Below are 27,748 nucleotides of genomic sequence, written 5' to 3' on the forward strand. Positions count from 1 at the left end.
AAATGTATCAAGAAACCACTTTTTTTTTTTTTTTACTGGTTAATCAAGGCATCTTTACATAGTTGACTTTAAGCTGCTGTATGTGGTTAAAAGTCTGCTTAGTGTCTATAATATTTACAATGGAATGTCATTACAGTCCCTACTGGTGTAATGCTTAGGTGGTCCAAAACTTTTGTCCATATAGTTTATCTCTGAAAAAGTACTTGTATATAGTTCAGTCATGAATCTCTAGATGGTGCAGACTGACGGGTTGTTAATGTAAGAGAGTTTAAGGACTTGGCACAAGCTGATTGGTTCATGCTTCAACCATGTTCATGCTCAAGCCAATGAGCTTAATGCCATGCATTTACTTGAGATTCTTGCAGCACACTTTCAGAGTTTCTCTGAAACCCTCCACCTTCCCCAGCTCCACCTGTATAGATCTGTTAGGGGTTATTTTATATGCTATTTGTCTGCAATTATTGTGGATCATTTTTACTTGACCGATTATCTATTACAGTCCCTCCGTCAAAGAATACCACAGATGGCTCTGTCTGTATGCACCACTTTTTGGATATGTATGAAAATCATTCCAAACAGTATAAGTGGAATCTCAATTTCATCACTGGTGATATTTCTTTTGACAGCTATTCATATTATCATATTATACACTTGAAAATAAGGGTTCAAATAGTGGTAAAATAAAAAAAATTTGAACACAGGTTCATTGCTTTCATTTCCCTCTCTCGTTTATAAAAAAGGCTTAGATTCTTTACTGCTTCTTGGCTGTTTACCTGCTGCCTCTGATCATCATCTGCATGTGTTACACTTTCATGTTGAAACACATGGGTCAAGCCACGGTGGAGCCCATTCATGGATGTGATCACATGGTTGCATTAGAGAAACTTTTCCATGTAAATACTTTATCAATTAAACATGCATAGAATTTTACGATATCTACTATACGTCTGAAGATATGTGAGTGCTGTTGGCATTTCAGAACAATTTCTTCCAGCTGATAAACAGTATCAGCCAATCAGAATGCATTCGACTTTAAAGAGATTGAGCATCTAAAGCAATACATAAACTGCAGTGCACTTATAATAAACATATTACCGTACCTTGGTGTGGATATTAATCATTAGAGTAATCTTTGTGGTTCTTGTTGTGAACAGATCACACTGTTAATGCAATATATATATATATAATTTTGGTTATATATATAAAACCATAATGAACATAATTTGGTTCTGTAGCTGCAGACGTTAGCAGAACGGGTTGAAGCAGTGTACACCAGAGTATCCAGAATGGTGGTTGTGATGGTGCTGCTGTTTCTGGTCTGCTGGGGTCCAATCCAGATACTGATTCTCTTCCAAGCATTCTGTTCTGAAGATGTGAGTCACAGCTACACCCTACAAACTAAAGATCTGGGCTCAATGCGTGTCCTATTCCAATTCCTCCGTAAACTTCAGGAGCTACACCTTCAGGGGAGCCAACTTCAGAAAGGCCTTCAGAAGTGTGTTCTGTTTGATCTTCAAAAGAAACACAAGAACAACCGAGCTCCCCACCTTTAACACAGAGAAGAACTTTCTTTCATCCCAACTTTAGATGATATTTGGAATGGTTATCCATAATTATAACTCTGAAAGACAAAATCAGTGACACTTGATAAATATGCACTCAGACTGAAACTAATAATTCAACAAATTGAAGTGATCAGTTTAAGTTTTTGAAATACTGAATGCATGCCCTTGTGAAAATAAATACACTTCAGTATACTTTAAAAAAGAGTGCTTCTTATGGAAAAACTGCTTTAAAATGTAATGTTTTCACACTTAATTGTATGCTAATTAAGTGAACGTGTATTATAGTTTCATTTTTCATTAAATGCAGTTAGCTGAACTTTATATGTAATTTCATAAATTATATTGTGCTTAAAATATCGTTAAAGTGCTGAATATACTGACAGGCATTTTTATTGAACTAAAACACTTTAATGTCATTTCTACTGAAAATTGTGTCATGTTACACATTGATGAAGTTGAAATTTAGTCCATTTAAAATATTTTAAAAACTTTAAAACACTAAAAGGCTTTCAAACCACAGTACAGTTAAAATTAGAATCAAATACTTTATATGTGCTTTCAACACACCAAAATACGTATACTTTAAAGCACGACAAAATATTGTTAAAACATACTGATTTAATGTACTTCAAAGAAAAAGATAGATAGATAGATAGATAGATAGATAGATAGATAGATCGATCTATTATTTTGCAGTCCCTATTTGCCGTTTATATCTCTTAGTATCAACGCTAGGTGGCGACTTGCGCCTGCAGTTTCCAAGCCGCATCGACTAGAAGAAGACTTCATCAGTTGACATCCGCGCACACGTAGGTTGTTGTTCATATTTTAGCACTTTTGGCTGTTATAGCTTACTAATAAACATTTTCAGACAATCGAAGATATATATTTTATAATGGAGCGTAAACTATTGATAAATACACAGACTTCTGTCGCAGTTTTTAAGATGATGCACAGTAGTGCAATGTTCAATGCACTGAGAAAGAGCGGAGAATCTAGTATAAAATAATGTGCTCTAGGACCGCTTTATTATGTTGGCTTAGTTGCACAAACGTCCTTTTAAAAAAAATTCCAACCCAAGGTTGGAAGATAAATACACCAAAATCTGGACAGTCTATCTGTCATGGTATTAGCGTGCTAGTAATATGCTAATCACACTAGAAACATGCCATTCATGCTAGAAACGTTATCAACATCTATCTAAAATTTCAAACTTTAGGCTTTTACAACTGCTTTAAACTTTCAGGCTTGACAAACTTTTTTTTTTATCTAGTTAGATTATATTATATTTTAAAATACGCCCACACTTACTCAGACTACGCTTACTTTTTTATTGATTACATATTATTCACACAATAGCAGTATATTTTTCACAATTTATTTATTCTCCAAAATTATTCTTTTTCATCTTTTAAATTTACTTTCTAAAGTAGCCTTCTAAAATCATCATCCAGTTTTGTTGAGATTCCCACAAAGACCGTTCACTAGTCAGATGGCTATAATTACTCAGAAAACTGAAAACATTTGACCACTAAATTTACAAAAATAATTTCAATTTTAAGAAATGTTTTAATGAACACTTGAATTTTTATTTGAATTATTATTACAATGTCTTTGTAAAAAAAAAAAAAATCAAAAACATTAAAATGCACAAATTCATGTTATTTTTATTTACATATAATGCAGGGATTCCCAAACCTTTTTAGTCAGCCGGACCTCTTTCATCTAAAATAGGCTTAGTTACCTGAAGTACACCTGAGATTTCAAGGTACTGTAAATTCATTAAGTAACCCATTTGCATGTTCTATAACTCTGGTTAAAAGTCACAATTTTTTGTAAGTTTTTTCTTTTTATTTGATAGTATATAATACTCAATTATCAATGTGATAAACAATTTAGGTCAAAACAAAGTAATCAAAAATATTTCAGTTATATTACCAAAAGTGTGTCATGTAATATAATGAATTGCTTTACTAATTTTGTCATGTAATTTGGAATCAGTAATGGGTTACAATTTCCAAGTAATCTACTCAGCACTGTCCTAATCTACAGTCATGTGAAAAAGTTCGGACAGTTTATTGAATTCCATGGTTTTCTTTAGCAGGGCATAATAAAAAAATCATCTGGTCTTTGGCGGGTCTTAAAATTTGGAAAGTAAATCCTCAGATGAGCAACATCACATGACATATTGCACCATATCATAACAAAAATAAAGCCAAGATGGAAAAGCAATGTGTGACAAATTTAGGAAACCCTATGATTCAGTTGCCTGCAGATCCGCTTTTAACAGCAATAACTCGAAGTAATTATTTTCTGTATGACTCTGACATCGTTCTGGAGGAATTTTGGCCCACTCTTATTTACAACGTTGCTCCAGATTATTGATGTTTGTGGGTATTGGCATAATTTTTGGTAAATAAATAATGCCACAGTGCAATATATCATGTGGTGTTAATCTGAGGGTTTTATTTTAAAAATTTTAAATTTAAGACCTGCCAAGGACCAGATATATATATATATATATATATATATATATATATATATATATTATATATATATATATATATATAATTTTTTTTTTTTTTTTTTTTTTTTTTCTTTTTTTTTTTTTACATTGCCCCGATACAGTAAAGCATGGAATTCAATAGGCTGTCCTGACTTTTTTTAGTTGTGGTGTGTTTACAATATTAACACTTAGACATTCTTCCCAGTATTCATACACCATGCCAGGAAGAGCAGGTGGACTCGGTGGGTTTGCTCAAATAACGGAGTATTTGTACATCGGCAACAGCAGAACAGCAAGCGACTCTTCGGTCATTCGTTCACTCAACATTACATGTGTTATTAACACAACTCTGGACGTAAGCAACACAAAGATTCCCAATGTGGATTACATGCACGTGCCTGTCACTGATGATCCTCAGTCCAGACTCTGTGACTATTTTGACAGTGTTGCTGATAAGATACAGCATGTGAGTGATGAAGACGGACGCGTGCTGCTTCACTGTAACGCAGGCGTCAGTCGCTCGGCGACGCTGTGTCTGGCGTATCTGATGAAGCACCGTCATCTGACGCTAGCAGAGGCGCACGCGCTGCTCAAATCACTCAGACCCATAGTGAGACCCAACAGCGGCTTCTGGAGGCAGCTGATCGAGTACGAGTGCAAATTACATGGCAAAAACACTGTCAGTATGATAAACTCGCCCCTCGGACACATTCCAGATCTGTATGAGAGAGAAACAAGAGGCTTGATTCCACTTTAGGAAACGAATTACAAACTGTGATTACTTGTGCCTCCTGTAATTTCTTTCATATTTGAATGACTTTTGACATTTTTATGGTTAATTTATGTATTATATTTTTGTCTGAATTTGTTGTTATTTATAATAAAGTTTTTGATGATGTGCAATAAAATGCAACAAGATGGCGGAAGATTTCTAAGTAGGGTACATTTAATGATATGGACTCGTGTTTTAGCTAGAAGCAACAGTTTAAAGTTAAAACTTCTTAAAGATAGATTTGTTTCTTACAAACACAAAGCCTTTGGCTTCAGAAGATGGAAGGAACCTGATGGATTGGAGTCTTGGATTGCTTTTGAATTATTGTGATGTTTTTAATCAGCTCTTTGGACTCTCATTCTGACGGCACCCATTCACTACAGAGCATCCATAACTGACTTCATACATCCACTGAAATATCATCTTGACCAGATTTAAAACAAACAAACAAACAAACAAACATGGCTTAAAAAGTGAGGTTCTACAGCTGCACAATGACAAATATAATAATTGTCGATTATTCCATTGAAATTGTAATTGCTGTTTTTAATTAATATTATCACAATTTACATTGAATGATGTTTATACCATTGTTTGATGCAACTGTATGCCATATTTGTATATGAAAATAAACAAACTGAAAACACTAACTGAAAAACTTTTAGTGCTTTTCTTTAGTACTAAGGCTCAGATGTCAACTATACATTGAATTAGTTTTCTAATGTTATTACCGTATAATGTTATACTAAAAATAAAATAATGGGAAAAACCCTTAAGATAACATGAAGAAAGAAAGAAAAAAGATTCTTAAGCACATAGAGTAACATAACTGGACTTTGAACAATTTCGTAACTGTGGCATACTTAATTGTAATCACGATTAGAAATTGGATTAATTGTGCAGCCCAAGTTAGTTCTGAGAACGCTCTAGCATCTGTACAGTTAATGTCATCTGGTTCAGTATTTTTGTTGGCCAATACAATGACATTCTGATATTGTAGTCTGGCTTAAGTGTTCCAATACATTTTGGCCCAGTGTATTATCAAACATTGCTGTGGTTTAAACAAGAATGTTTTTATTACCAGCAATATCCGTCAACAGAGTTCTATTGTAAGTCCTGAAAGTACCGCCAATGAAAAAAAAAAAAGTGTGTCACTCATTCAGTTTAGGCAAAAAACATGTGCATCCCAAATCAACATCCCATAGTATACACTGTAAAATATATTATAAATTGCTAATACATTAAAGATAATTAGAGGGTGTTTTACAAGAAAAATTGAATTCAGTGTGTTACTTGCTGTTTCTTCGTAATTAACAATGAGACTTGCTAGCAATTTCTGTGTGAAAATCAAACATTGGTAAAGTCATGCTTTGAATATTTGCAAAAATGTAATTTATTCTTGTGATGTTAAGCTGAATGTTCAGCATCATTACTCCAGTCTTCAGTGTCACACAGTCTTTCTAGTTCTAATCTTTCTAATACATTACATGCAGTCTGCTACATGCTTTTATCAAAATCACAATACACACTTTCCCCAAAGGGAAGTGAATACGGAAAGTTATTAAGCATAACTTCATGTTCTTTGCAATGAAGATCTACATAAATGGGAGAAAAAGATTATGTATAATACATGTTTATTAGTTTATTTATGATCTGATTCAATTATATATCTAGAATGTTTTTGTGTTTGGAATGCAGCATTTTTACTGAGACAGTGTTGGAAACTCACACACCCTTTATGTGTGATATTTGATATGTTGCAATAGTGTGACTGGCATGAAGTTTGTTTCCGTGTTTAAGGTTTTTGTATTTTTTTATTTTTTCATGTGGTCACGTGCTCTGGGTATTGTTCAAATATTCCATGTCTGTCCTGGAAATCAGAAAGTCCGGCCCATGAGGCTGTCAGGGGTTTTCCTTGTTCCTGAATCTATCAATATCAAGTATACACAGTACTTTTCTATTGTCTTGTCTCCTGGGGCAAAAAACAAAAAAAACTCACAAAAATAAAAGTTGTATAACTTGGCTAGAGGATAATATGCCATATTTCTTATAAAATGTTAAATTCAAGTACAACTGACCTCACAAAAGAAGAGGGCTGTGCATTCAATTTGTGTTTCATAGCAAATCTATCTTAAATAAATAAAGATGCCAATAGTTCTGGCCATCCAATACATTTCATTTTATTTTTCATACTGCTTCTTCCAACTCCCGGATATTACAGTTACGCTTGTAAGCAACACCAGGCCAAGCTGTGTATTGTGACACGCTTATTAAAGTTGAAACTTAAAAGGGAAGCGAGAAAAGGGGGTTTTATTTTGCCATTTCGTACAATTGGTTTTCGATTCGAAACATAATGCCCCACAGCTTGAGTAATATCTGTAATATCTTTATCCTTCTTGTTATTTATTTATTGTAAGATGTGCAAATTATATTGTATTTTTGATTTAAGAAAGAAAATATACTGAATTTCAATCAAATAAATAATAATAATAAAAAATAACTGAGATACAAATCTCCACATAAGCTTCAAACACAGGTTTTCCGGATAAACCTTGCGGTCTGGTTGATCGCCAGAGTATATTTTGGATCAGTTATTTGGAAGAAATGATGCATTAGATTACACAGATACTATAAAGTGTCCATTATAGGGTTAGTTCACCCCAAAAAGAAATTCTCCTGAAATTTTACTCTCTCAGGCCATCCAAAGTATAGATGAGTTTGTTTGTTAATGGGAGAAATGTAGCATTACATTACTTGCTCACCAATGGATCCTCTGTAGTGAATGGGTGCCGTCACTTGTGAGAGAAACTAGGGTTCATGAACTGAGAATGGAAGAAATATGTATAGCAGTCAACCATTTCAAGCACAAAAGAAGCCATTACTGACTCGAGAGTCTGAACTTGCAAGGGAATGTACATGTGTACAATAGCTCAGGGTCAGTACATTTTTTGTGTAAATGTTTTTAAAAGCAGTCTCTTCTACTCATTAAAGCTGCATTTATTTGAGCAAAAATACAGTGAAACCAGTGAGATAGCATTACAATCTAAAATGAATCTGTTTTCTATTTTAATATATTGCGAAATGTAATTTATTCCTGTGATCAAGGGTGAATTTTCAGCATCATTACTCCAGTCTTCAGTGTCACATGACCCTTCAGAAATCATGCTCAAGAAACATTTCTGATTATTATCAATGTTGAAAACAGTTGTGCTTACCAGGTAAAATAAGTATCGAACTTGTTACTGTTTTTCTCAGTAAATATATTTCCAAAGGTGCTGTTGACTTGAAATTTTCACCAGATGTCGGTAACAACCCAAGTAATCCATACATACAAATGAAACAAAACAAATAAGTTCAAAAATTAGGTTATGTGTAATAAAATGGAATGGCTTAGGGAAAAAGTATTGAACACATGAAAGCGAGGTGCAAAAAGACATGAAAAGCCAAAACACCAGGATAGCATTTGCTGAAATCTTTTGTAACATTATAAATGTCTTTACTGGCACTTTTTACTGCACACATATTGAATAAATGTGTTAATTTCTTTAATAAAAAACAAAAAATGAAGTATTGTATGCACATGAAATAAAAAATCTAAGACTGAAAGCTGACTATTGTGTTCAGAGCAGTGAACCATGTTCACCTCTATATCACTATGTTTATTTTTCTGTTTACAGTTTATATTTCCATACTTCTGTTTTCCAACTTCCTAAAAGATCATAGCTGCTGTAGACGTGCGTTTATATGTGTTTTATTGGACAGGACAGTGGACGGATAGAGGAATGTCATGACAATCTGAACTCAGACCTCATCTCCACTGAGGCAGCACATTAATAATGGACTATTCCATCACCTACATGTTCACAGTTCATGGCTGATATGAAGCGATGACGTAAACTGTGTTAGACAGCTCTTAGGCAGTCCTTCTGCTCATTGTTCTCAGGCATACTGTCTTTAATGAAGCAGGACAGTGTTTAATGAAGCAGTGCTCTGATGCATATCTGAACTGACAGATGAACACATTAAAATGAAATGTTATGTACATTTTTGAACATCAGTCAGTCATGTTCTGTAACTCTTCTCACCAAACTAGCAAAGACAGAAAGTGATCATGAGGTTTGATACATACTGAGCAGTTAGAATGGAAACATGCATATTTATGGAAACTGGATTCACATATTACACAAAATCAAAGTATGTATCACCATGTCAACTTTATTCACATTCACATTCACTCATTACCACGACAGTTTAAACGACATTGTCATTGATAGTTTGGCATAGTTCCACGCACAATTTGACAAAATGTAAAATATTTCGTTCCAAAACAAGATATCCTTCCTAATACAGCCGGTTCCGTGAGTCAATACAAAGAGCCACTATTTTGTCATCCCTAGTGAGGCGCGCGCCGCGCGGTCGCTTTGAGCGCCGAATATACAATAAAACATGACGAATGTGTGACGCAATCGGAACGTAGCCAATCAAAATCGTTTTGTGATAGAGGGCGGGTCGCGCAGTTTATTATTTACAGTACTGGAATTCGAAAGCGCATTTTGTTACTCCAGTGTCTCCTGAATAAGTCATTTTTACTATTTTGGAACGTTCTGGTAGCAATTACAAATTTATCACAACTGTTATTTGCTGTTGTTACAGTGGACGGATTTCGAGAAGACTATTAATATTAACTTTATCAATATTGTTACATTTTCAATATGGACGTTTTTGGCCAAAATACGTCACACATGAACACCACCACTCCGACTGAAAACTGGATATCTGTAAGTAGTTTTACAGCATTTTAGGTAAACTAAAGAATATCTCATAGTGCAGCTATGCTGCAGACGCACACATGGACTCGAGTGCACTAGTCATTATTTTCTTTAAATTATCGTTTTAAATTGGAAAATTATCAAAATATTGGATAAATATTAATCAATTCAAACACGCTGATTGTTATTTACCTTTATTTGATAAATCACGGACTTCTGTGAAGTAGGATTGTTCCAGACGCTTCATATCTGGGTCATGTATCATCATAAACTCATAAAAACAGGCTATTGTCTTACGTTTTGTGTTTTACCTGCCAAAAATAAACACAGACAGATGAAATAAACTTCTTTTCTTTTCTTAGATATACTCTATAGTTCGATGGATTCAAATAACAATGGCCGTCCTAAGGTATCTATTTAGTCATTTAATAAAGAGACACGTATTAATAAATGTTTATGTCTTGTATAGTTATTTATATTTACTAATAATTTGCCTTCTAGCATTATAGGTGCTGGCTCTATAATCGTATTTGCCTGTTTAAAAGGACTAGTAAGAAAACCAGAGGTAAGCCTTCATCTAATATACACTGTGAATTATTAATAATACGTTCAAACAAAAATGTCAATTTGACCACTAACACAAACCTCTGTTTCAGGTGCTGCCATTGTTCTTGTTAAGTGTAACAGACCTGCTGTTAGCATTGAGTTGGATGTGTGGAGGTCTTCTCTTCACTCAGTCCTGTAAAGCTTACAGAACCTGCTACAACCTCCACATAGTGGAACAGGTACACAACTAACACAATATCATGCCCAAATAATGCTTATCACAGGCTGAAGAAGAGTACATTTCTGTTCATGCCATGTTTTTGCATCACACTTCCACAAATAAAGCCAGGTGCACAGGAGCAGTCATGTTTGATTGACCAGTGCATGATCACAACTTTTAAAGGAATAGTTCACCCAAACATGAAAGTGTGATAAAAATGTACTCACCCTCAGGCCATCTAAAATGTGGATACATTTGTTTCTTCATCCGAACAGATTTGGGAAAATTTAGCATTACATCACTTGCTCCCCGATTGATCCTCTGCAGTGAATGTGTGCTGTCAGAATCAAAGTCCAAACAGCTGATAAAAACATCACAATAATCCAGAAGTGATCTCCAGTCCATCAGTTAACTTCTTGAGAAGTGAAAAGCTGCATTTTTATAAGAAACATATATAACATTAAGATGTTTTTAACTTAAAACTGTTGCTTCTGACATCTATAATATTGCTTTCTCTAGTGAAAAAAAGTAGTCTTGTCTGAATCAGTAAAGAAATATGCACAGACCAAGCATAGCTCACAAGCCTAAACAGTTCTAAACAAATATTTTAGATGGAGTTTGATGTTAGATGACTTTTCACTTGAATAACTATTATGGATTATGTACTAATATTTTGGCCATAAGCAACAGTTTAAATGTAAACTGTCTAAATGCTGGATTTGTTTCTTACAAACACACAGCTTTTCACTTCACAAGAGAATAACTGATGGACTGGAGGGCTGTGGATAACTTGTGGATTATTCCAATGTATTTATCAGTTGTTTGGCATTCTGACGGAACCCATTCACTGCAGAGGATCCATTGGTGAGCAAGTGATGTATTGCTACATTTCTCTAAATCTGTTATGATGAAGAAACAAACTCATCTACATCATGGATAGCCTGAGGGTAGGCAGCATTTTTTTGGGTGGGTGGGTGGGGGAGGGGGGGTATTCCTTATTAACTTTCAATGGCATCAGAAGAATAATCACACACTTAGCTGAATATTCTTTTCAAATGTTCACTGTCATCACTTTTAGTTAAGAAAATGTTTTTTAACAATAGGGTATTTTATTATATCCATTAAAAACCATGCCATGTTACCGAAAAGTAATGGTGTTTTTTTTTTTTTGACATATTGGTCATTATGGTCATACCATGATATTTTTTGAAGTACCCTGGAGTACCATATGACTGCCATGACATAAAAATATTATAATTCAATTTGATACTACTTGTTGGGATTGCATAAAAATGTAAAGTTTTTAGCCCATAAACTGTTCCCTCATTGCCATTTAAAGAATTTGTGCTCAAAACGAAACAACACAAATGAGGGTCGGACCATTCTAAGTCTGTGCTTCCTCTCTGCATCCTGCCAGTGCACTGCAGGCCTGAACATGTGTCTCTGATTACTGAGGTCTGCTTGTTTGGCATTCAACAAAAAAAATACCAGGGGATAAAACCATGTGTGCCATGTGCGCAGTTTCACTTCAAAAACAAGTTGTTCTCAGCTCAAACTCTAAAACCAGTTCTTTCTAAAGCGCAAAATGAACATGGAACTGGGACGAGTCTGAAAAGGAAGTGGAGCAGCAAATTTAGTTCATAATCTTTGCCCAAATAAAATGAGTTCTGCCCCACTTTTTAAGGTCTGCACATGTTTGTTTATAACAATGGATTGTCATGGGTGTGAGTCACAGCTCTTTTATTAGATTTATTATTAGATATGCTGTCATAAAACAAACTTAACTTGAAATGTAAAATGCCATCAAAATATATACTTTTTATATAAAATATATGATATTATACTTTTTATATAATCTGTTAAACAAATCAAATTTGTTGCAGATTTTTTTTTTAAATAGTTTTAATAGTTATAGTTATACTATTTCATTTAAAATAATTATTAACTAACTTTAATAACCTATCATTAAACATTTAGCCCCTTCCTCAAAAAAGTTACATTGCATGAATGTGTTCACAAAGTAACATCATTTGGATCCCTTAAATAATCATTCATTTTTTTCAATTTTTGCAAATACTGTAGTGTTGGCTCCATTTGCAAGCCCAGCTATTTAGCACTGTACATTAACATAAATGTAAGAATCATCTATCAAACAAATAATAGGTTTAGCACCCATTGTCTGTGGGAAAATGCCCACTTTTTGAACTTTGAAACTGTTCATCAATCCTGCATGAGGAGAAAACGCCCTGAGGTTTGGAAAACCCTGTCTGCTCATGTGACACACTCACTGATGACTCAGGAGATACACACCCTGATCAAATATGACGAACTACTCTTGCAGTCAGCAGAGTTCAAACAGAACAGAATCGTTATCGTATCATACAGAAGTTTCTCAATGCTGCAATCTCATTCAGGGCCTTTTACATTGCTTTGACATGAATGTCAACAAAGGGGTCATAAGAGAATGTTTCCCAATCCTGGTCCTGGATTGAAAAAGAAGTGTGCTCAATTGTACTAAATGTGCACTTCAAATCTTTAGTTTGAACTGTAGTGTAAGTTCATTTTTAAATGTACTAAATTGCAGCTTTATTATGAATATATTTAAATCAATGACATACAAGTTTCAATAGACATGATATATTAAAATATTCTTTAGTTTACCATTAATGCTTGCCAGTATATTCAGCAGTACACTTTTACCATATTTCAATGATGACAGAAATAGCTATAAAATTATATATAAAGATGTACTTGACCGGGTCAAAAAAGCATTGTAGTTTAGCTAATTGCATTCATATAAATTTAAACTGTAATACATATTAATTTAATTGCAATTAAGTTTCTGAAAACATTTAATTTAGCTCATCCTTAAGTCTATATTCTTTTAAAGTACAATACTTCTCTTTTAAGTCCTCTTTTTATTCTAAAAGTATGCTGATGTGTAGTTAATGGTTTGTTAATAGTGAGAATTGGACCTTGAAACAAAGTGTGACCAAAATATGACATGTTGAGGATATCAGGGTCAGGATTGGAAAGCACTGCAATCACGCAAACAAACATTAATGTGAAAGTCGTGGCTTACAGTATTGCGACAGCATGGTTAGAATGTGGATGTGAACTATAACTAAAATATCTTAAACCTTATTAACTTCTCCATTTGACTTTCACATCCTACAGACGCTTTACATGGCCTCGTTCTTCTATACTCTGCACTATGTTTGGGTGCTCTACTACGGACTGAAGGGGAAGTACAAGAGACTCAACGGTTTCCCAGCCGAGGTAATCGAATCACTGTTATGAACACATTTATAATGGTAATAAAGCAGCATAAGATAGTCTGCATGTAAACACTGCCAATGCTGACTAGCTTGTTTATTTCAGAATCCAGCAGACACAAGAAGCTGCAGATATCTTGGTCCTGTAGTGTCATGGTAAGAACATAAATTATATGAAATATCACTTAAACTGATATTAAATATAGATGGAGAAAAAAAAAATTGTGTAAAAAAATGATGCTGACAAAAGTCCTGACAGAGGGTCATTTTACCCCACATTTGCAGTAAAAGTCCTTCAGTCTGGGGCGAAAGGCCTTCATGGGGACTCTAATGTAGATATAGACTAACATGGCAAAAATTGACCACAGCAGTTTCACTTCTTAAAAGTTCTTAGTATTTCATAACCTTTGAACTAAATATTTTTAATTAAAATTGTTTGTTAACTAAGCATTGGAATTTTTATCAATGTTTATTTATATCACTGCAGTTCCCTTAGCTAAAACTAAAAACTAAAAAAATTCTGAATTCATTACTTGAAACAAATGTTAACTGAATTAAAATTACAAATAAAACATTTTTTTTAATAGATATATAATATATATATAATATAGAAAACACAACATAATTACTAAAACTTTGAATAAAATTAAAGTGAAACTGGAAAATATAAAAATAAAATAAAATTCAAAATATCAACATAAACTATAACAATATAGCAAAGATTTGTTAGGGTTTATCATGTGAATATTTGCATTTACTAATTTATTTACATTTTATGCATCCAAAATCCAGAAATAGTACATATTATATATGCACATTTGGAATATTATTTACAATAAATAAACCCATTACTTGTAATCTTGCATTCGGCTTAGGGCAAATACCATGCAAAATAATTGAAAATGAACAGAATTGAAGAATATAAAGGTTTTGGTTGACTGACTGTCTGTCCTGATCTCTCTCTCCACACAGTCTTTTGCCTTTAATGCTCACAGCACCTGTGTTTGTAGCAGGAAATGTGTTTCAGTGTTATACAAACTTCACTCAGCCGTACAGGTGAGTCGAAATGTATTCACACATGCACACGAAATGATTCATAAACAGAATGATTCATAAAATTGTATTTGAATAAGCCTATTATTATTAAAAGCGTGTAGCATTCAATTCAGTAGTTGCCTCTTACCATAGTTTAGTTGTTTGAATGCATTCCAGACAGTTGTTTAATGATGTGATTGTCTTCCAGATGTTTGCTGATGCATACAGGGGCTGTGTATCTCACATCATCTGTAAATACAGAGAAGACAGCATGTAGTGTCATTCAAGAGTACTGCGTGGCCATTTTCCTGATTACCTTCTTCTTGACATTCATTGGCATCACGGTGAGCTGTCTCTTACATGTCTTGATCTAATTTTTTAATATCTCAGAAATGTAAGATTTTAATGTATACTATGGTTCAAAGGTTTCAAACAGTAATATTGTCAGATATTTTTTCTTATGTATCATAGTGTAAAATGTAATTTATCGCTGTGATCGAAGTCATCATTACTCCAGTCTTCAGTGTCACATGATTCTTCAGATACCATTCTAATAGGCTGATTTGATGCTCAAGAAACACTTCTGATTATTATCAATGTTTAAAACAGTTGTGCTGCTTCATATTTTTATGGACTCTGATACATTTATTCCAGGATTCTTTGAAAAATTAAGCTTTTGATCAATTTAATGCATCCTTGCTGAATAAAAGTATTCATTACTTTTTTTGAACGTTTGTCAATTCATTAACTTTAATTACAATCATAACTGAATTTAAACACACTACAAATGTTAAGTTTAGTTTTATTTGATTTTATCATGACTCAATGTCAAAAGAGACTGCTACAAAAGACTGCTACATGGTAACATTAGCAAATGTAACTGCAATGTACAATACTATAATTTCAATTTCTGCATACTAATGTAGCGCATAGCACAAAGTCACATGACGTTTTTGATGCACTTGGAGGTATTTATTCACAAAATGCATTTCCATCTCCCATTATTTGCATTAACCTTTTTTTGCACAAGTAAAAAACCACCTCAGGCAAGCGTAAAAAGTTTTTTTGCGAATTAAGGCATTTTTATTCGAAATTTAGTGTTTCCATCACTCGATTCTGATGCGATAGGTACCTCAAAATGCATATAAAAGCAGGGTGATGGAAACCCAGCTAATGACGGACAAAGAATGAAACCCGGGTATAAATACACAGGGTAGAGGCTAACAAGTAACAGGTGAGGCTAATAAATAAATATTAGACAAACAAAAGTAACTATGGAGACAAAGGCAACACAGGAACAATACATCAAAATAAGATTCAATAATTCACAAGACAGGGGAACAAATTACATCTTTAAAATACATTCAAATAGAAAACATTTTAAATGAATAAAATAAATGCAGCCTTAGTGATTCAAAAACATTTACAAATCTTACAGACCCCAGACTTTTGAACGGTAGTGTAAGTGAATATAAGGCTAATGATTCTCTGTTCTGTGCAACTCAGTCATAATCTAATTGTAGTCTTCGTTTTATTTTTAGATTCTCATGTGTAAAGCTCGCTCCCTGTACAAGCGTCTTGTCACGTCTCAAGGTTTCTTTGGTGACAATCATTGGGAAACCCTGCGTCTCCTGGAACGGCGAATGCTGCTTTATCCCTCAGCCTTCTTCTTCTGCTGGGGACCAGGTGAGCACACATTTATACACTAAAACATTTAAACATTTACTAACTTTTATGTATAACATTACTGAGACAGCCAACCTTTTCTTCTCTCCATAGTAAAGCGCTGAATGTGTCAGTATGTTTACTAACAATTTTGAGATTAATTGCCCTTCATGGTAACACCTTATGTATAATAACAATATATAATGTTTTGCAAAAGTATTTTTTAATACCGTGCAATTCACTTTACAATGCATTAAATGATCTCATAAACACAGTTATAATATATAATAATACTTATTTATTCTTATAGAAAGGAAAAGATAAAGCATTAAAATATATGACACTCATTTTTAGATATTATAATGCATTTTAACTTTGGTTACAGTTATTTATGAAAAGATACAGTGCATTATACAAAAATACATAATGAATACCTTTATAGTGCATTAATGCAAGTCTTTAGGGAAAGTGTTGAAATTATTTACAACCCCTGCACATGGAAAGCAGTTAAATAACATTACGACATAATTTAAGATTTATGTATTTGGACTGTATATAAGATTTCCATGCATTTGTATTACTGAGATTTAACTAATGTATAACTGTAAGTAATATAAAAAAAATTGAACTATGAATTACTAAGCCAATGTGATAAAATTAATGTTATGCATATTTGTCAGAAATGCACAAATTAAACAGGTAAGAATTCTATAATATTATTAATGAACTTGTGTTTTAAATACTGTACATAATATTAATTCTTAATAAAAAATGTATCTCATACTGTTCATTCTAATTAATTATTGCTTGTTAAACAGCTAGCCATATTATAACCATGTTCATACTTTATGACTGAATACATTTGTTTTGACAATGAAAAGATAAGCAGTTTTTGAGTACAGAAATCTTACTTGCTTTATTTATGCATGATAGACAAATGTGCATCACATTAATTTACTTTAAATTTATTTTAGAGCTGTGTAATGCAAATAGATGACATTTTATATACAATTCAAAATCTTTTCTATCTTTTTTATGGAAATAAATCCCTAGCTAAACACTCTATTTTGAGTGCTTTCCCTTAATGTTCTTTTATGATCTCTTGTTTATTTCAGCAATATTTCTAGCTACTATGATGCTGGTGAAACCGGATATGATAGAGGGAAGGATGGGAGTCATTCTCTACATCCTACAGGTTCGCCAAAACACATATAACTCCTAATAAAACACTGGCTTTACCCATACTAAGTTGCGAATGTAAAACGTTCCTGTTCTTTTTCTCGACAGGCGTTCACTTCTGCTTCTCAGGGTCTGTTAAACTGCCTGGTTTATGGCTGGACACAGCAGCACTTTCGCTCTCTCAGCAGCAGCAGCACCCTACGGGACACCGATACCCAGACTCCCCTGCTGCGCTCCCAGAAACGAAACTACGCTGCTTTAAAATCTGCTGCATCACTCACCAATTTTGTCTGACAGAGAGACATGCAAGAATCTCTGTAATGCATTGAGAAGATTCGACTGAGGAATTGAACACATGACTTGAATGTTGCGAGCATCGTGCTCTACACATTAAGCTACGGGAGCCAAAACAGCACACACTGCTGTGTCAGAAAAACTGAAGACTGAAACGAGCAAAATATCTGTGTGGTCTGTCATGCATGAAGACCAATGAAAGCAAACACAGCAGAAGCCGTTTGTTTTGCTGCGGTATTACCAACACCAGATGGCAGAAAAGGAAGCCCTGCTAAAAAGGGAGCTGAACATTTGTTCTTCTACCTTGGTTTTGTTTTGAGATTTCAGATGCTGCACCTGCTGCTAGTTAAGCTGAGAAATCCACTTCAGGAATCTGTTTCATCATCCAGCCTCTATAACACTTGCTTTTGCAATGACACGATTGAGACTTTCAGGTCAAGATGCACTGCTGGGCTTTCAAAAAGGGAAAGACCGAAGGGGGATTACGGTCAGAGGGAGTCGCTTTGGATAAAAGCATCTGCTAAATGAATAAATGTAAATGTAAATGTAAATATCTCTGAAACAGGATCTGAGAGGACAATGCTGCTGCTTTCCTTCCACAAAACATGTGCTGAAGCCATCCACACATAGCGGGTATCAATTACTGCTAAACGAGCATGAAAGAACTATTTTTCTCTTAATAAACAATACAGAGAATACTGTGTGAGCAGGCTTCTCAGTGGATATTATGGTTGAAGAATACAACTGATGAGAAATATAAGTTGCAGGAAAAGTACTTTGTCAAGGTAAACCATAGCAACATAACATAAAATAAGCATTTTTCTTCAAAGGTCTTTAAAACCTGGAGATATAAGGGAAATTTTTTGTGTGTGAAAATAACTGGGATTTTTTAAGGCTTGCATGGTTCACACAAAAATGAATATTTTGTCATCAGTTAGGCTACTTCCCTCATGTCAAACCCATAAAACTTTTGTTTATCTTTGAAACACAAATGAAGATATTCTGAATGAAACTTGATTGATTTCTGTCCTTCCATCATCATGAGAGCAATCCAGTAATCTAAGCTTTCATAAGAGAGCAAATACCAGAACAAACCTCATATGAATTACTTTCATTCATTTATGTCATCAATGTTTCGGTTGTATGACCTTCCAGGGGAAGGACAGAAATCTCTTAGGTTTCCCCCCAAAATTTTTTTTTGATTAATTAATTATTAATAATAATTAATTATTAATTAAATTAATATATTTTTTAAATTTCATTAAAAAAATAATTACGGTAATTAATATTTCAAAGACAAACAAAAGTCTTGTGGGTTTAGGGTGACATGAGGATGAGTTTTCCTATTTGGGCGAACCCTTTAAAATATCTGTGGGAATTTTTGTATTGGTAGTTGGTAACAATTTCAGGTTATGCTTTGTAAAATATGTTTTTGTAGAAACCGGAGTGTAATCCCTGTTAGATTTCTTGTTCTGTAATTACAAACAGCTAGAAAAGTGATAAATGACATGTTGTACTGTTTTCCTCTTTTACTTTGGCTTGCATTTGTCCCAAGACAGAATGACTTTAAGTATCGCTTTAATTTCCGAGCATTTTATTGCATTTTATGTGTCCATGTTCATAGTTTTTACAAATTACAAATTGTGGAAAATGTATTAAACATTTGATTAAAACTTCATTAGGTGTTGATATTTTGTGGTGGTTGATTTCAGACTGACTGACGTTGAGCTTTTACCAAGTTCTGTTTGCCGATTAGATTTTAATAATAATAATAATAAATGACAAAATGTGACATATTGAGACTACAGAAATGTCTCGATTACAGACTGATTAGAACTGACCCTTGTGGAAATCAGGAAGAGAAACTTGTAAAAAAAAATCTGTTTCTTCTCTAATTCTCTGAAAAATACCGCCACCTGCTGAAAGAATCCAACATTATTATATACTGTAAGGCTCTCTCAAAATATAAGTGTTTACGTATGGAGGACCAACCTGCAGAAATTAATAATTAATTAATTAATTAATTAATAAATAAATGTAACAATGGGAAAATTAATATGGATTCATACACGAGACAGAATAATAACAATAAATAAATTGTTTAAATTAATAAAAGTGTAATTAAATATAGGAATAAATACGTGTTGGAATAAAGATAACAATAAATAAATGTATAATTAAATCATAAAAAAATGAAGGAAAAATAATAACTTTTTTATTAGTAGTATTTACATTTCTGCTGGTTGCTCATCCATATTTACAAAACACTTTACAGAAAATAAATATATTTTAAGTAAAATCCTCAAGGAAAGGTATTATTGAACAAATGTATTTAAAAATGTACAATGAAAGTCAAAAAGATCCAAAACTACAAAGGATAATTCAGAGAAAAAATAGTACCATAAAGACATCTATCCTAGAGTTTCAGAAGATAACTAAAAAAAATCTCCATTTGTGTTAGTTATCTTCTGGAAAAAAAGAGAAAAATAAATAAAACAAAACATGAAAGAGTAAACCCTTTTTTTAATGCATATGTGGCCCATAAGCTCATGAATATTTAATGAAGCGAACGTCATAAACACACCATCCAATCATACAGCAGAAAGCAGACGTTCCGAATATACCCTGAGCCAATGAAAACAAGCAGGAAACTTGCACATTAGGTGTAATCATGTGTGGAGAGAATATTAGTGTCAGTCCAAATCACTTTGAGAAAAGTAGGTGAAGTGGAAGAGTTTCAGAACGACTTCAATCCCACGGCCATAATAAACAGTGTTGAAAACATGGAGAAGAAACAGACCATCAATTTCGGAGCGGGTCCAGCTAAACTTCCACAGTCGGTAAGTGCATCCCCAAAATAATGGTCAAAAATATTATACAGTAAGAGTTCATTATATTTTTGCAAAACATACGTTTTTGCGTCTTCGCATTGATAGTAGCGTAAACAATGCGTGATCATAGATCAGAACTCTACGATTAACGTAACGTTACATCATCTATCTATCTATCAACTACAAACCACCAGCAGTGTGCATGCAGAATCAGCGTGCAAAACTGTTTACGATGCTGTAAAGTGCAAAAACGTCGTACATGATTTTGGATGCGCTGTAAGCATTAAAACAACACTTTTGCGTTTTGCTTGTCTGCATGTGCCAATGTTGCATCAGCCGCAACTTGGCATTCAGATTCGCCTGTTGACTGAAATGCAACTCTCTGAAAACATAAATCAGCAAACATGTAAATATAAAGCACACTTCGTATATTCAAACACAGAAATAGGTTCAGAGAGACTGAAAGACTTGTTTTGATTTATGAAAAATGTCAAAGATCTGCGCGTCTCTGAATAGTTTGCTAGTTGAATCGGGGTTTTTTTCCTTTTTTTTTTTTAGTAGCATGTCATTTCTCATTAGGTCACTAACTCTGACCGAGGTGTTTTTGGTTGTTTAATTAACAGAAATTCAGGTTTTTAACTTCATCTTTTCTGTGCTGCCTGTTGAAAATGATGAAGATGGTGAAGGTAGATTTGGAGAAATGTAGCATTACATCACTTGCTCAACAATGGACCCTGCGCAGTGAATGGGTGCCGTCACAATGAGAGCCCAGACAACTGATAAAAACATCACAATAATCCACAAGCACCACTCCAGTCCATCAGTTAATGTCTTGTGAGGAGAGAAGTTATATGTTTGTAAGTTTTAACTTTTTAAAGTCACCTCTGGCCAAAATATTAGTCCATAATAACACTGGTGGGACACTGGTGAAAAAGTGCATCCCCCTTTCCACCAACATATTTGTTTGGAACTTTTAGCTGGAAGTGACAGATTGAAGTTAAAAGCATCTTAATCAATCAATTGTTTTTGGCAAACATGCAGCTTTTCACTTGACAATACATTTACTGATGGACTGGAGATTACTCATTCACTGTAGAGGATCCATTGGTGAGCAAGTTATGATCTGCTACATTTCTCCAAATCTGTTCCCATAAAGAAACAAACTCATCTGCATCCTTGGGACATTGTTAGCAGTTTTTCATTTCTGAGTGATCAATTCCTTTAAAAGCCAGTTCTAAAGACCTTTTGTTAATGGCAGTAAAGACAAAGCATGCAATCCTGTTTTTGATTTAAAACAATAAAAAAGTTATTTATTGGATATTTGTCTATTCTTAGGTTTTACTTCAAGCACAGAAGGAGATGCTGGATTGCAGTGGCACTGGGATAAGCATTCTTGGCAAGCATTCTTCTGCATTTGTAATGTTTTAATTTCTGTGTTTAATGCTATGTTTCTGAGGTGTTTAATTCTTTCTTGCATTTAGAAATGAGCCACAGATCGTCTGATTTCTCCAAGATTATAAACACTACTGAAAACCTTCTCCGTGAGCTTCTGTGAGTGTTTACATCTGTCCCTCAACTAGAAATTGGAGACGTCTTCATTTAAACTCCATAGCAAATGTATACTTTGCATTCAATCTGAACAGGAATGTACCTGAAAACTATAAGATACTGTTCCTGCAAGGCGGAGGCTCGGGACAGTTCAGTGGGGTTCCTCTGAATCTGATTGGTCTGAAGGAGGACAGGTGTGCTGATTATCTGGTCACTGGGACGTGGTCTGCAAAGGCAGCCAAAGAGGCAGAGAAGTATGGAAAAGTGAACGTGATTCATCCAAAAATGGATAGCTACACCAGTAAGTAATTAAAGTACAGCTATATTTTCTTAGCTGAGAGGTGCTTTATGAAGGACAGATTAAAGCACAGACAAAAACAGATTAAGCACAGCTTTGATCATCACATGACTTCTGGTGATGAAGCAAACTTTATTTTCACAGAAATCCCAGACAGTAGCACTTGGTCACTGAATCCTTCAGCATCTTACGTCTATTACTGCTGCAATGAGACGGTGCACGGCGTTGAGTTTAACTTCATCCCGGACACTAAAGGAGTGCTTCTTGTCAGTGATATGTCATCAAACTTCCTCTCCAGGCCAGTAGATGTGTCAAAGGTTGGGGATACTTTGTTCATTGCCTTTATAATAAAAATAGCACAGTAGTTCATTAGACTTGCTACTTTAGTATAGTAACTAATACACCAGTAGCTGCAGTTTTTCACAGATATCATGATTTTTTTAACCTAAATGGTTATTAATGCTGTAAGTCTCTGTTTATTTTTACAGTTTGGTCTGATATTTGCCGGCGCACAGAAGAATGTCGGGTGTGCTGGTGTGACGGTTGTCATTGTCAGAGAGGATTTGATGGGCAAGGCTTTGAACGAGTGCCCTATTATACTGGACTATCAGGTGCAGGCTGGCAATAACTCACTCTACAACACTCCTCCATGCTTCAGGTACCGTGCCTCTGTAGTCTTCATTTAAATTACTAACATAATTGTCAGGTTGCCAATTCTAGGTAGCTGTAATCAAGAAAAACAATACCCATATTTTTCGGACTATAAGTTGCACCTAAGTATAAGTCGCATCTAAGTATAAGTCGTATCAGTCCAAAAATACATCATGACGAGGAAAAAAAAACATATATAAGTAGCATTTATTTAGTACCAAGAGATTTTATTACCGTCTACAGCCGCGAGAGGGCGATATATGTGTTCAGTGTAGGCTACAGGAGCACTGAGCAGCATAGAGCGCCCTCTCGCTGCTGTAGACGGTAATGTTTTCTCTTGGTTCATGTCAAATTAATTTACGGTATGGTAACCACAAAGGCTTACCAGTCAAGCAGCAGTTGATTTTTAACTTTTTAAAATTCTTGTATTCTCACTAAGGCTGGCAGCATTTATTTAATCAAAAATGCAGTAAAAATAATAATATTGTGAAATATTCCAAGTCATGAAACTCTAGATTGCGCAGGCCGATAGTTCTAACTCAATCTAATGTAATAACATCATTATCACATGGCGCTGCTGATTGGTTCTTTTTTGCATCAGCAGCTGATGAGCTTGCTGCTCAACATTCAAATACTTAGCTAGTGCTTGCTGTAGCAGTTGCATCACACTTCAGAAACCTTCCACCTCCCCCAGTTCCACCTGTACAGATCTGCTACAGGGTGATTCATTTATGTTATATATGGGGGTTATTCCATATATATTATATGTGCAGCTATGAATGATTATTTTAAACTTATTTTAAGATCTGTTTGTAGATCACTTTTCCAGCCTACATGGATGTGAGAGAGAAACTTTAAATGTTAAAAGACTGTACTCTTCTCATTTTTTTTAAGTAATTTGTGTTCACCTATTTTAAACCTCAACATTAATATTATTAAAATAATGCTTGTTTTTCTTGCAGTATTTACATTATGGGTTTGGTTCTGGAGTGGATCAAGAACAACGGAGGGGCGGATGCCATGGAACGACTGAACAAACAGAAATCGGACATCGTCTATGACATTATCAACTGCTCCAATGGATTTTACTCGTCAGTGATTCTGTCATTTTCTGTCGTAAACATCCAAACATTTCTAACATTCTGGATCACAGTTTTTCAGATAAATATATTCTTTACACCCAAGTTTATTCATAATACATGACATTTAAACATTAAACTTATTAAGTTTTTAATCATTAATGTTAATCTTTAAGTTAATATAATAAAAATTTGTAAATAAAAAAATTGTTGGTATAATAAAAATGTAAAAAGGAGAAAATACTGTAGCAGGTAGAGCAGCCCTTATTAACCGCAATTTTGTTGCAGTAAAAGTGTAGTAAACAATGGTGTATTGATAACTGTTTGTATAACCACAGTTTTACTACAGATACCATGGTTAAACTATGTAAGCTCACTGTTCATGATGAGCGAAATATTGGAAGAAAATTCTAAAATCCTACTGAATTGAGGATGGGCATTTATTTGAATTTATCTCTGAGGGGAACTGACTGTCTTCAGAAAACTTTAGATGGTATTTTCTTTTCACCTTACCGCCTTATAATATATATTAATTAGGGCTGTCAGTCGATTACAATTTTTAATCAGGTTAATCACACCCTTTTTTCCATGATTAATCGCACACTTTGTGAAATTAAGCGTAGACCTACTGTATTTTCCGGACTACAAGTCACACTTTTTTTTCGTAGTTTGGCTGGTCCTGCGACTTATAGTCAGGTGCGACTTATTTATCAAAATTAATTTGACATGAACCAAGAGAAACGAATCAAGAGAAAACATTACCGTCTACAGCCGCCAGAGGGCGCTCTATGCTGCCCAGTGCTCCTGTAGTCTACACTGAACACATAGAGCGCCCTCTCGCGGCTGTAGACGGTAATGTTTTCTCTTGGTTCTTGGTTCTAAATGAATGCGACTTATAGTCCAGTGCGACTTATATATGTCTTTTTCCTCATCATGACGTATTTTTGGACTGATGCGACTTATACTCGGGTGCGACTTATAGTCCAAAAAATACGGTATCTTGTTTCAAATGTTTATTTTGTCATCATTTGCTATATCCAGCAAAGTAAACCAAAAGATTAAAGGGTGATTCTCAAAAATCTGTATTTTCTGCAAGCTTTTTTCAAGATAAATTTAGATGTCTTTCCAAAAAAGGACACTTACCAACTCCAAAAGGACACCAAAGGAGCCCATTTAAGCACATATGAAAGGAAAAAAGGAAACCCCAGAATTGTATAGTATGTGTACAGTGCAACAGCAAAGAGCCTTTTTTACATTTTAGAGAAGTCAAGTTGCGATACCGAAAAAAGACCACATGGATATGGCAAAAAAAACCTAAACCAACCACCTGCTGACTGCATATATCTACTTCTATAGACAGATCCATTCATTATTGTGTATGTGCGTGGAAACAACGTGTGCACACTGTATTGCATAAATACAGTGTGGGATCAGTGTGTCAAGAGCACTCGTACATGCATTATTATAACGGACTCACGCGGGCTTACTGTATGACTCCTGTGCGCCACCGCAATCGTCTTTACCTTGATTGCAGTCTTCATCCATCAAAACTTTACTAGCAAGTTTTGAGAAATTGTAGTTTGCGTCTCATCTGGCCATACAGCGGTGTGATGTGTTGACAGTCCATTTAGTCTGTACTTCACACAGTGCGTGTGACGCTCTTCAGAGACAATCACAGAATATGACAGAGCTCTGCAATCTCTGATGTAATCAGCCTGGTTTCCTTTATATTAGTGCTGTTTTGGACGGATTGTTTGAACGCATTCGCTTCCTGGATCATTGGACTGAAAACTTTCCCGGAGTTTAGCAACTTAAAATGATCTGATTGCAAGCAGAGAAGCAAAATTGGGTTAAAGGGTTAGAATAGAAATAGTGCTTCAGTAATTTTGTGTTGACTGCGTAAAATTATTTTAATGCGTTAAGAATTATAAATTTAATCGCATGTGTTAACACGTTAATGATGACAACCCTAATATTAATGTCGTATTTATAAGGGCAGGCCTACTTTGTTTACAGTGGTAACCAAGGGAATGCTGTATTGCTGATGTTCCATAAGCACCACCTGCTGTCAAAGAGTGAATTTGTGTTGTGTTTTTATTTTGTGTAGTTATTTTATTTAGCATAATTTCACAAAGTTAAAGTCAGACCATCTGTTTTTGTCAAAATGACTCGCCTTATTTATCATGTACCATACGGACTCTTTCAGATGCCCGGTTGACATGGCGTGCCGAAGCCGCATGAACATTCCATTCCGAATCGGAAAGAAGGAAGGGGATGAAAGTCTTGAAAAGGCATTTCTTGATGGTGCTTCTAAACTTGGCATGATCTCACTTAAAGGACACAGGTGTTGTATGAAAATTAAAAACTACGTCTGTCTTTGTAATTAGTGTTAATTCATTGTTTGCATAGCTTGACAGAAAACATTTTCATTAGCTTTAATGGAAGAGTAATGTTGTAATAACTGCATCTAATAACTACTTCTGTGTAATTTCTACATAATATGGACACATTGTTTATGAACAAATCGGTGCTGGTCTGTCTGGCATATAGCAGTTTACTTTATACATGTTATACAGTGAATAGATTCGGTTTTCTGATTGTTTCACTTTGCTTTTTCAGGTCTGTGGGTGGCATCCGGGCTTCCCTGTACAATGCAGTGACTGTTGAAGATGTGAAGGCTCTTGGCGCCTATATGGAAGAATTCCTGAAGAACCACCAGTAGCTTCTAAACCTTTTTTGCAAGTAGTAGTATTTACTTGCATTAATAAGGGGTTTCTATTCCTTTAAACTGGAGTGACACTAATGAATTTGCAGCATTTACTGCAACAAGTTGTAGCTGATAAATGGACTATATATAAAAAAAAAAAACACTAATTCATTTCAGTAGCAAATGGTTGTCATTGTCACATAACTTTTTTTTTTAACTAACCACTTAATTCAAATTGTAGTGTGCCTTAATACGTGTAAAATTGTATTTGAATTATTTTCCAAAACATTCCATGTTTTACTAATATAAATGTGTGTTATTAGTAGCTGAATGCACCGAATACTGTGATACAACCGAAAATAAAATAGAAAACTATTAAAAATCTACTATAATCACTGCAGTATTTATTCCTGAGTAGAGATGAAATTCTTAAGATTAAATGAACATGCATTTTAAATTTTGATACAAGTATGTGAATTTATGGGAATGTGAATTAATTTTGTAATATAGAATTATCGTTATCTCTTTTAGCATTAATGAACCCATTCAGTAAGTTTCTTCCCAGGGTTCCCACGTCTGATTTGCTGCAACACTGGCCTATTTTTAAAATGATGCAGCATGTTGTTTTTTTTCTAAGTTTAACTTATAGCTAACATAATTATATTCTACTAAAATATTCGACAGAAGTATGTCATGGTCTTCCCACAAGTAAGGATATTTTTTCTGGCTGGGCACTGGTAGGGGCCTTTGTGAAATTTTAGGTACTGGCGTTTTTCTTGTAATTGGTCCAGTTTAGCTATTCAGATCT

At 34.3% G+C, this 27,748-nt stretch overlaps 4 protein-coding genes across 6 annotated transcripts; all 4 read left to right on the top strand.

Annotated features, from left to right (window-relative positions):
• Positions 1 to 340: 340 nt before the first annotated feature.
• On the top strand, positions 341 to 1,587 carry kiss1rb (KISS1 receptor b). Its single transcript, XM_059548984.1, is given in 4 exon segments — positions 341 to 607; positions 702 to 869; positions 1,236 to 1,390; positions 1,392 to 1,587. Coding segments are annotated over 4 exon segments (786 nt in total).
• A 696-nt stretch (positions 1,588 to 2,283) lies between these two features.
• Positions 2,284 to 5,252, top strand: zgc:153044 (uncharacterized protein LOC751678 homolog). Of its 3 annotated transcripts, none has more exons than XM_059549061.1 (3): positions 2,313 to 2,378; positions 3,252 to 3,333; positions 4,277 to 5,252. In XM_059549061.1, the coding sequence occupies exon 3, from the start codon at positions 4,289 to 4,291 to the stop codon at positions 4,826 to 4,828; it is 540 nt and encodes a 179-aa protein (XP_059405044.1). In that variant the 5' UTR covers positions 2,313 to 2,378; positions 3,252 to 3,333; positions 4,277 to 4,288; the 3' UTR covers positions 4,829 to 5,252. The 3 variants fall into 3 exon arrangements, with proteins under 3 accessions (XP_059405046.1, XP_059405044.1, XP_059405045.1); XM_059549062.1 differs by having other exon boundaries at positions 2,335 to 2,374; XM_059549063.1 differs by lacking the exon at positions 3,252 to 3,333 and having other exon boundaries at positions 2,284 to 2,378.
• A 4,106-nt stretch (positions 5,253 to 9,358) lies between these two features.
• On the top strand, positions 9,359 to 18,317 carry tmem116 (transmembrane protein 116). Its single transcript, XM_059549064.1, has 11 exons — positions 9,359 to 9,621; positions 9,975 to 10,021; positions 10,114 to 10,177; positions 10,269 to 10,397; positions 13,556 to 13,657; positions 13,760 to 13,809; positions 14,626 to 14,709; positions 14,897 to 15,032; positions 16,230 to 16,374; positions 17,469 to 17,548; positions 17,641 to 18,317. The coding sequence occupies exons 1-11, from the start codon at positions 9,556 to 9,558 to the stop codon at positions 17,824 to 17,826; spliced, it is 1,089 nt and encodes a 362-aa protein (XP_059405047.1). The 5' UTR covers positions 9,359 to 9,555; the 3' UTR covers positions 17,827 to 18,317.
• Positions 18,318 to 20,469: 2,152 nt separating this feature from the next.
• Positions 20,470 to 27,326, top strand: psat1 (phosphoserine aminotransferase 1). Its single transcript, XM_059549681.1, has 9 exons — positions 20,470 to 20,666; positions 21,993 to 22,053; positions 22,139 to 22,208; positions 22,301 to 22,506; positions 22,648 to 22,820; positions 22,992 to 23,161; positions 24,117 to 24,245; positions 26,440 to 26,577; positions 26,853 to 27,326. Exons 1-9 carry the CDS (start codon positions 20,610 to 20,612, stop codon positions 26,953 to 26,955), a joined length of 1,107 nt encoding a protein of 368 aa, XP_059405664.1. The 5' UTR covers positions 20,470 to 20,609; the 3' UTR covers positions 26,956 to 27,326.
• Positions 27,327 to 27,748: the final 422 nt, after the last annotated feature.

Source organism: Carassius carassius, chromosome 5, assembly GCF_963082965.1.
Source record: "Carassius carassius chromosome 5, fCarCar2.1, whole genome shotgun sequence".
Taxonomy (NCBI): Eukaryota; Metazoa; Chordata; class Actinopteri; order Cypriniformes; family Cyprinidae; genus Carassius; species Carassius carassius.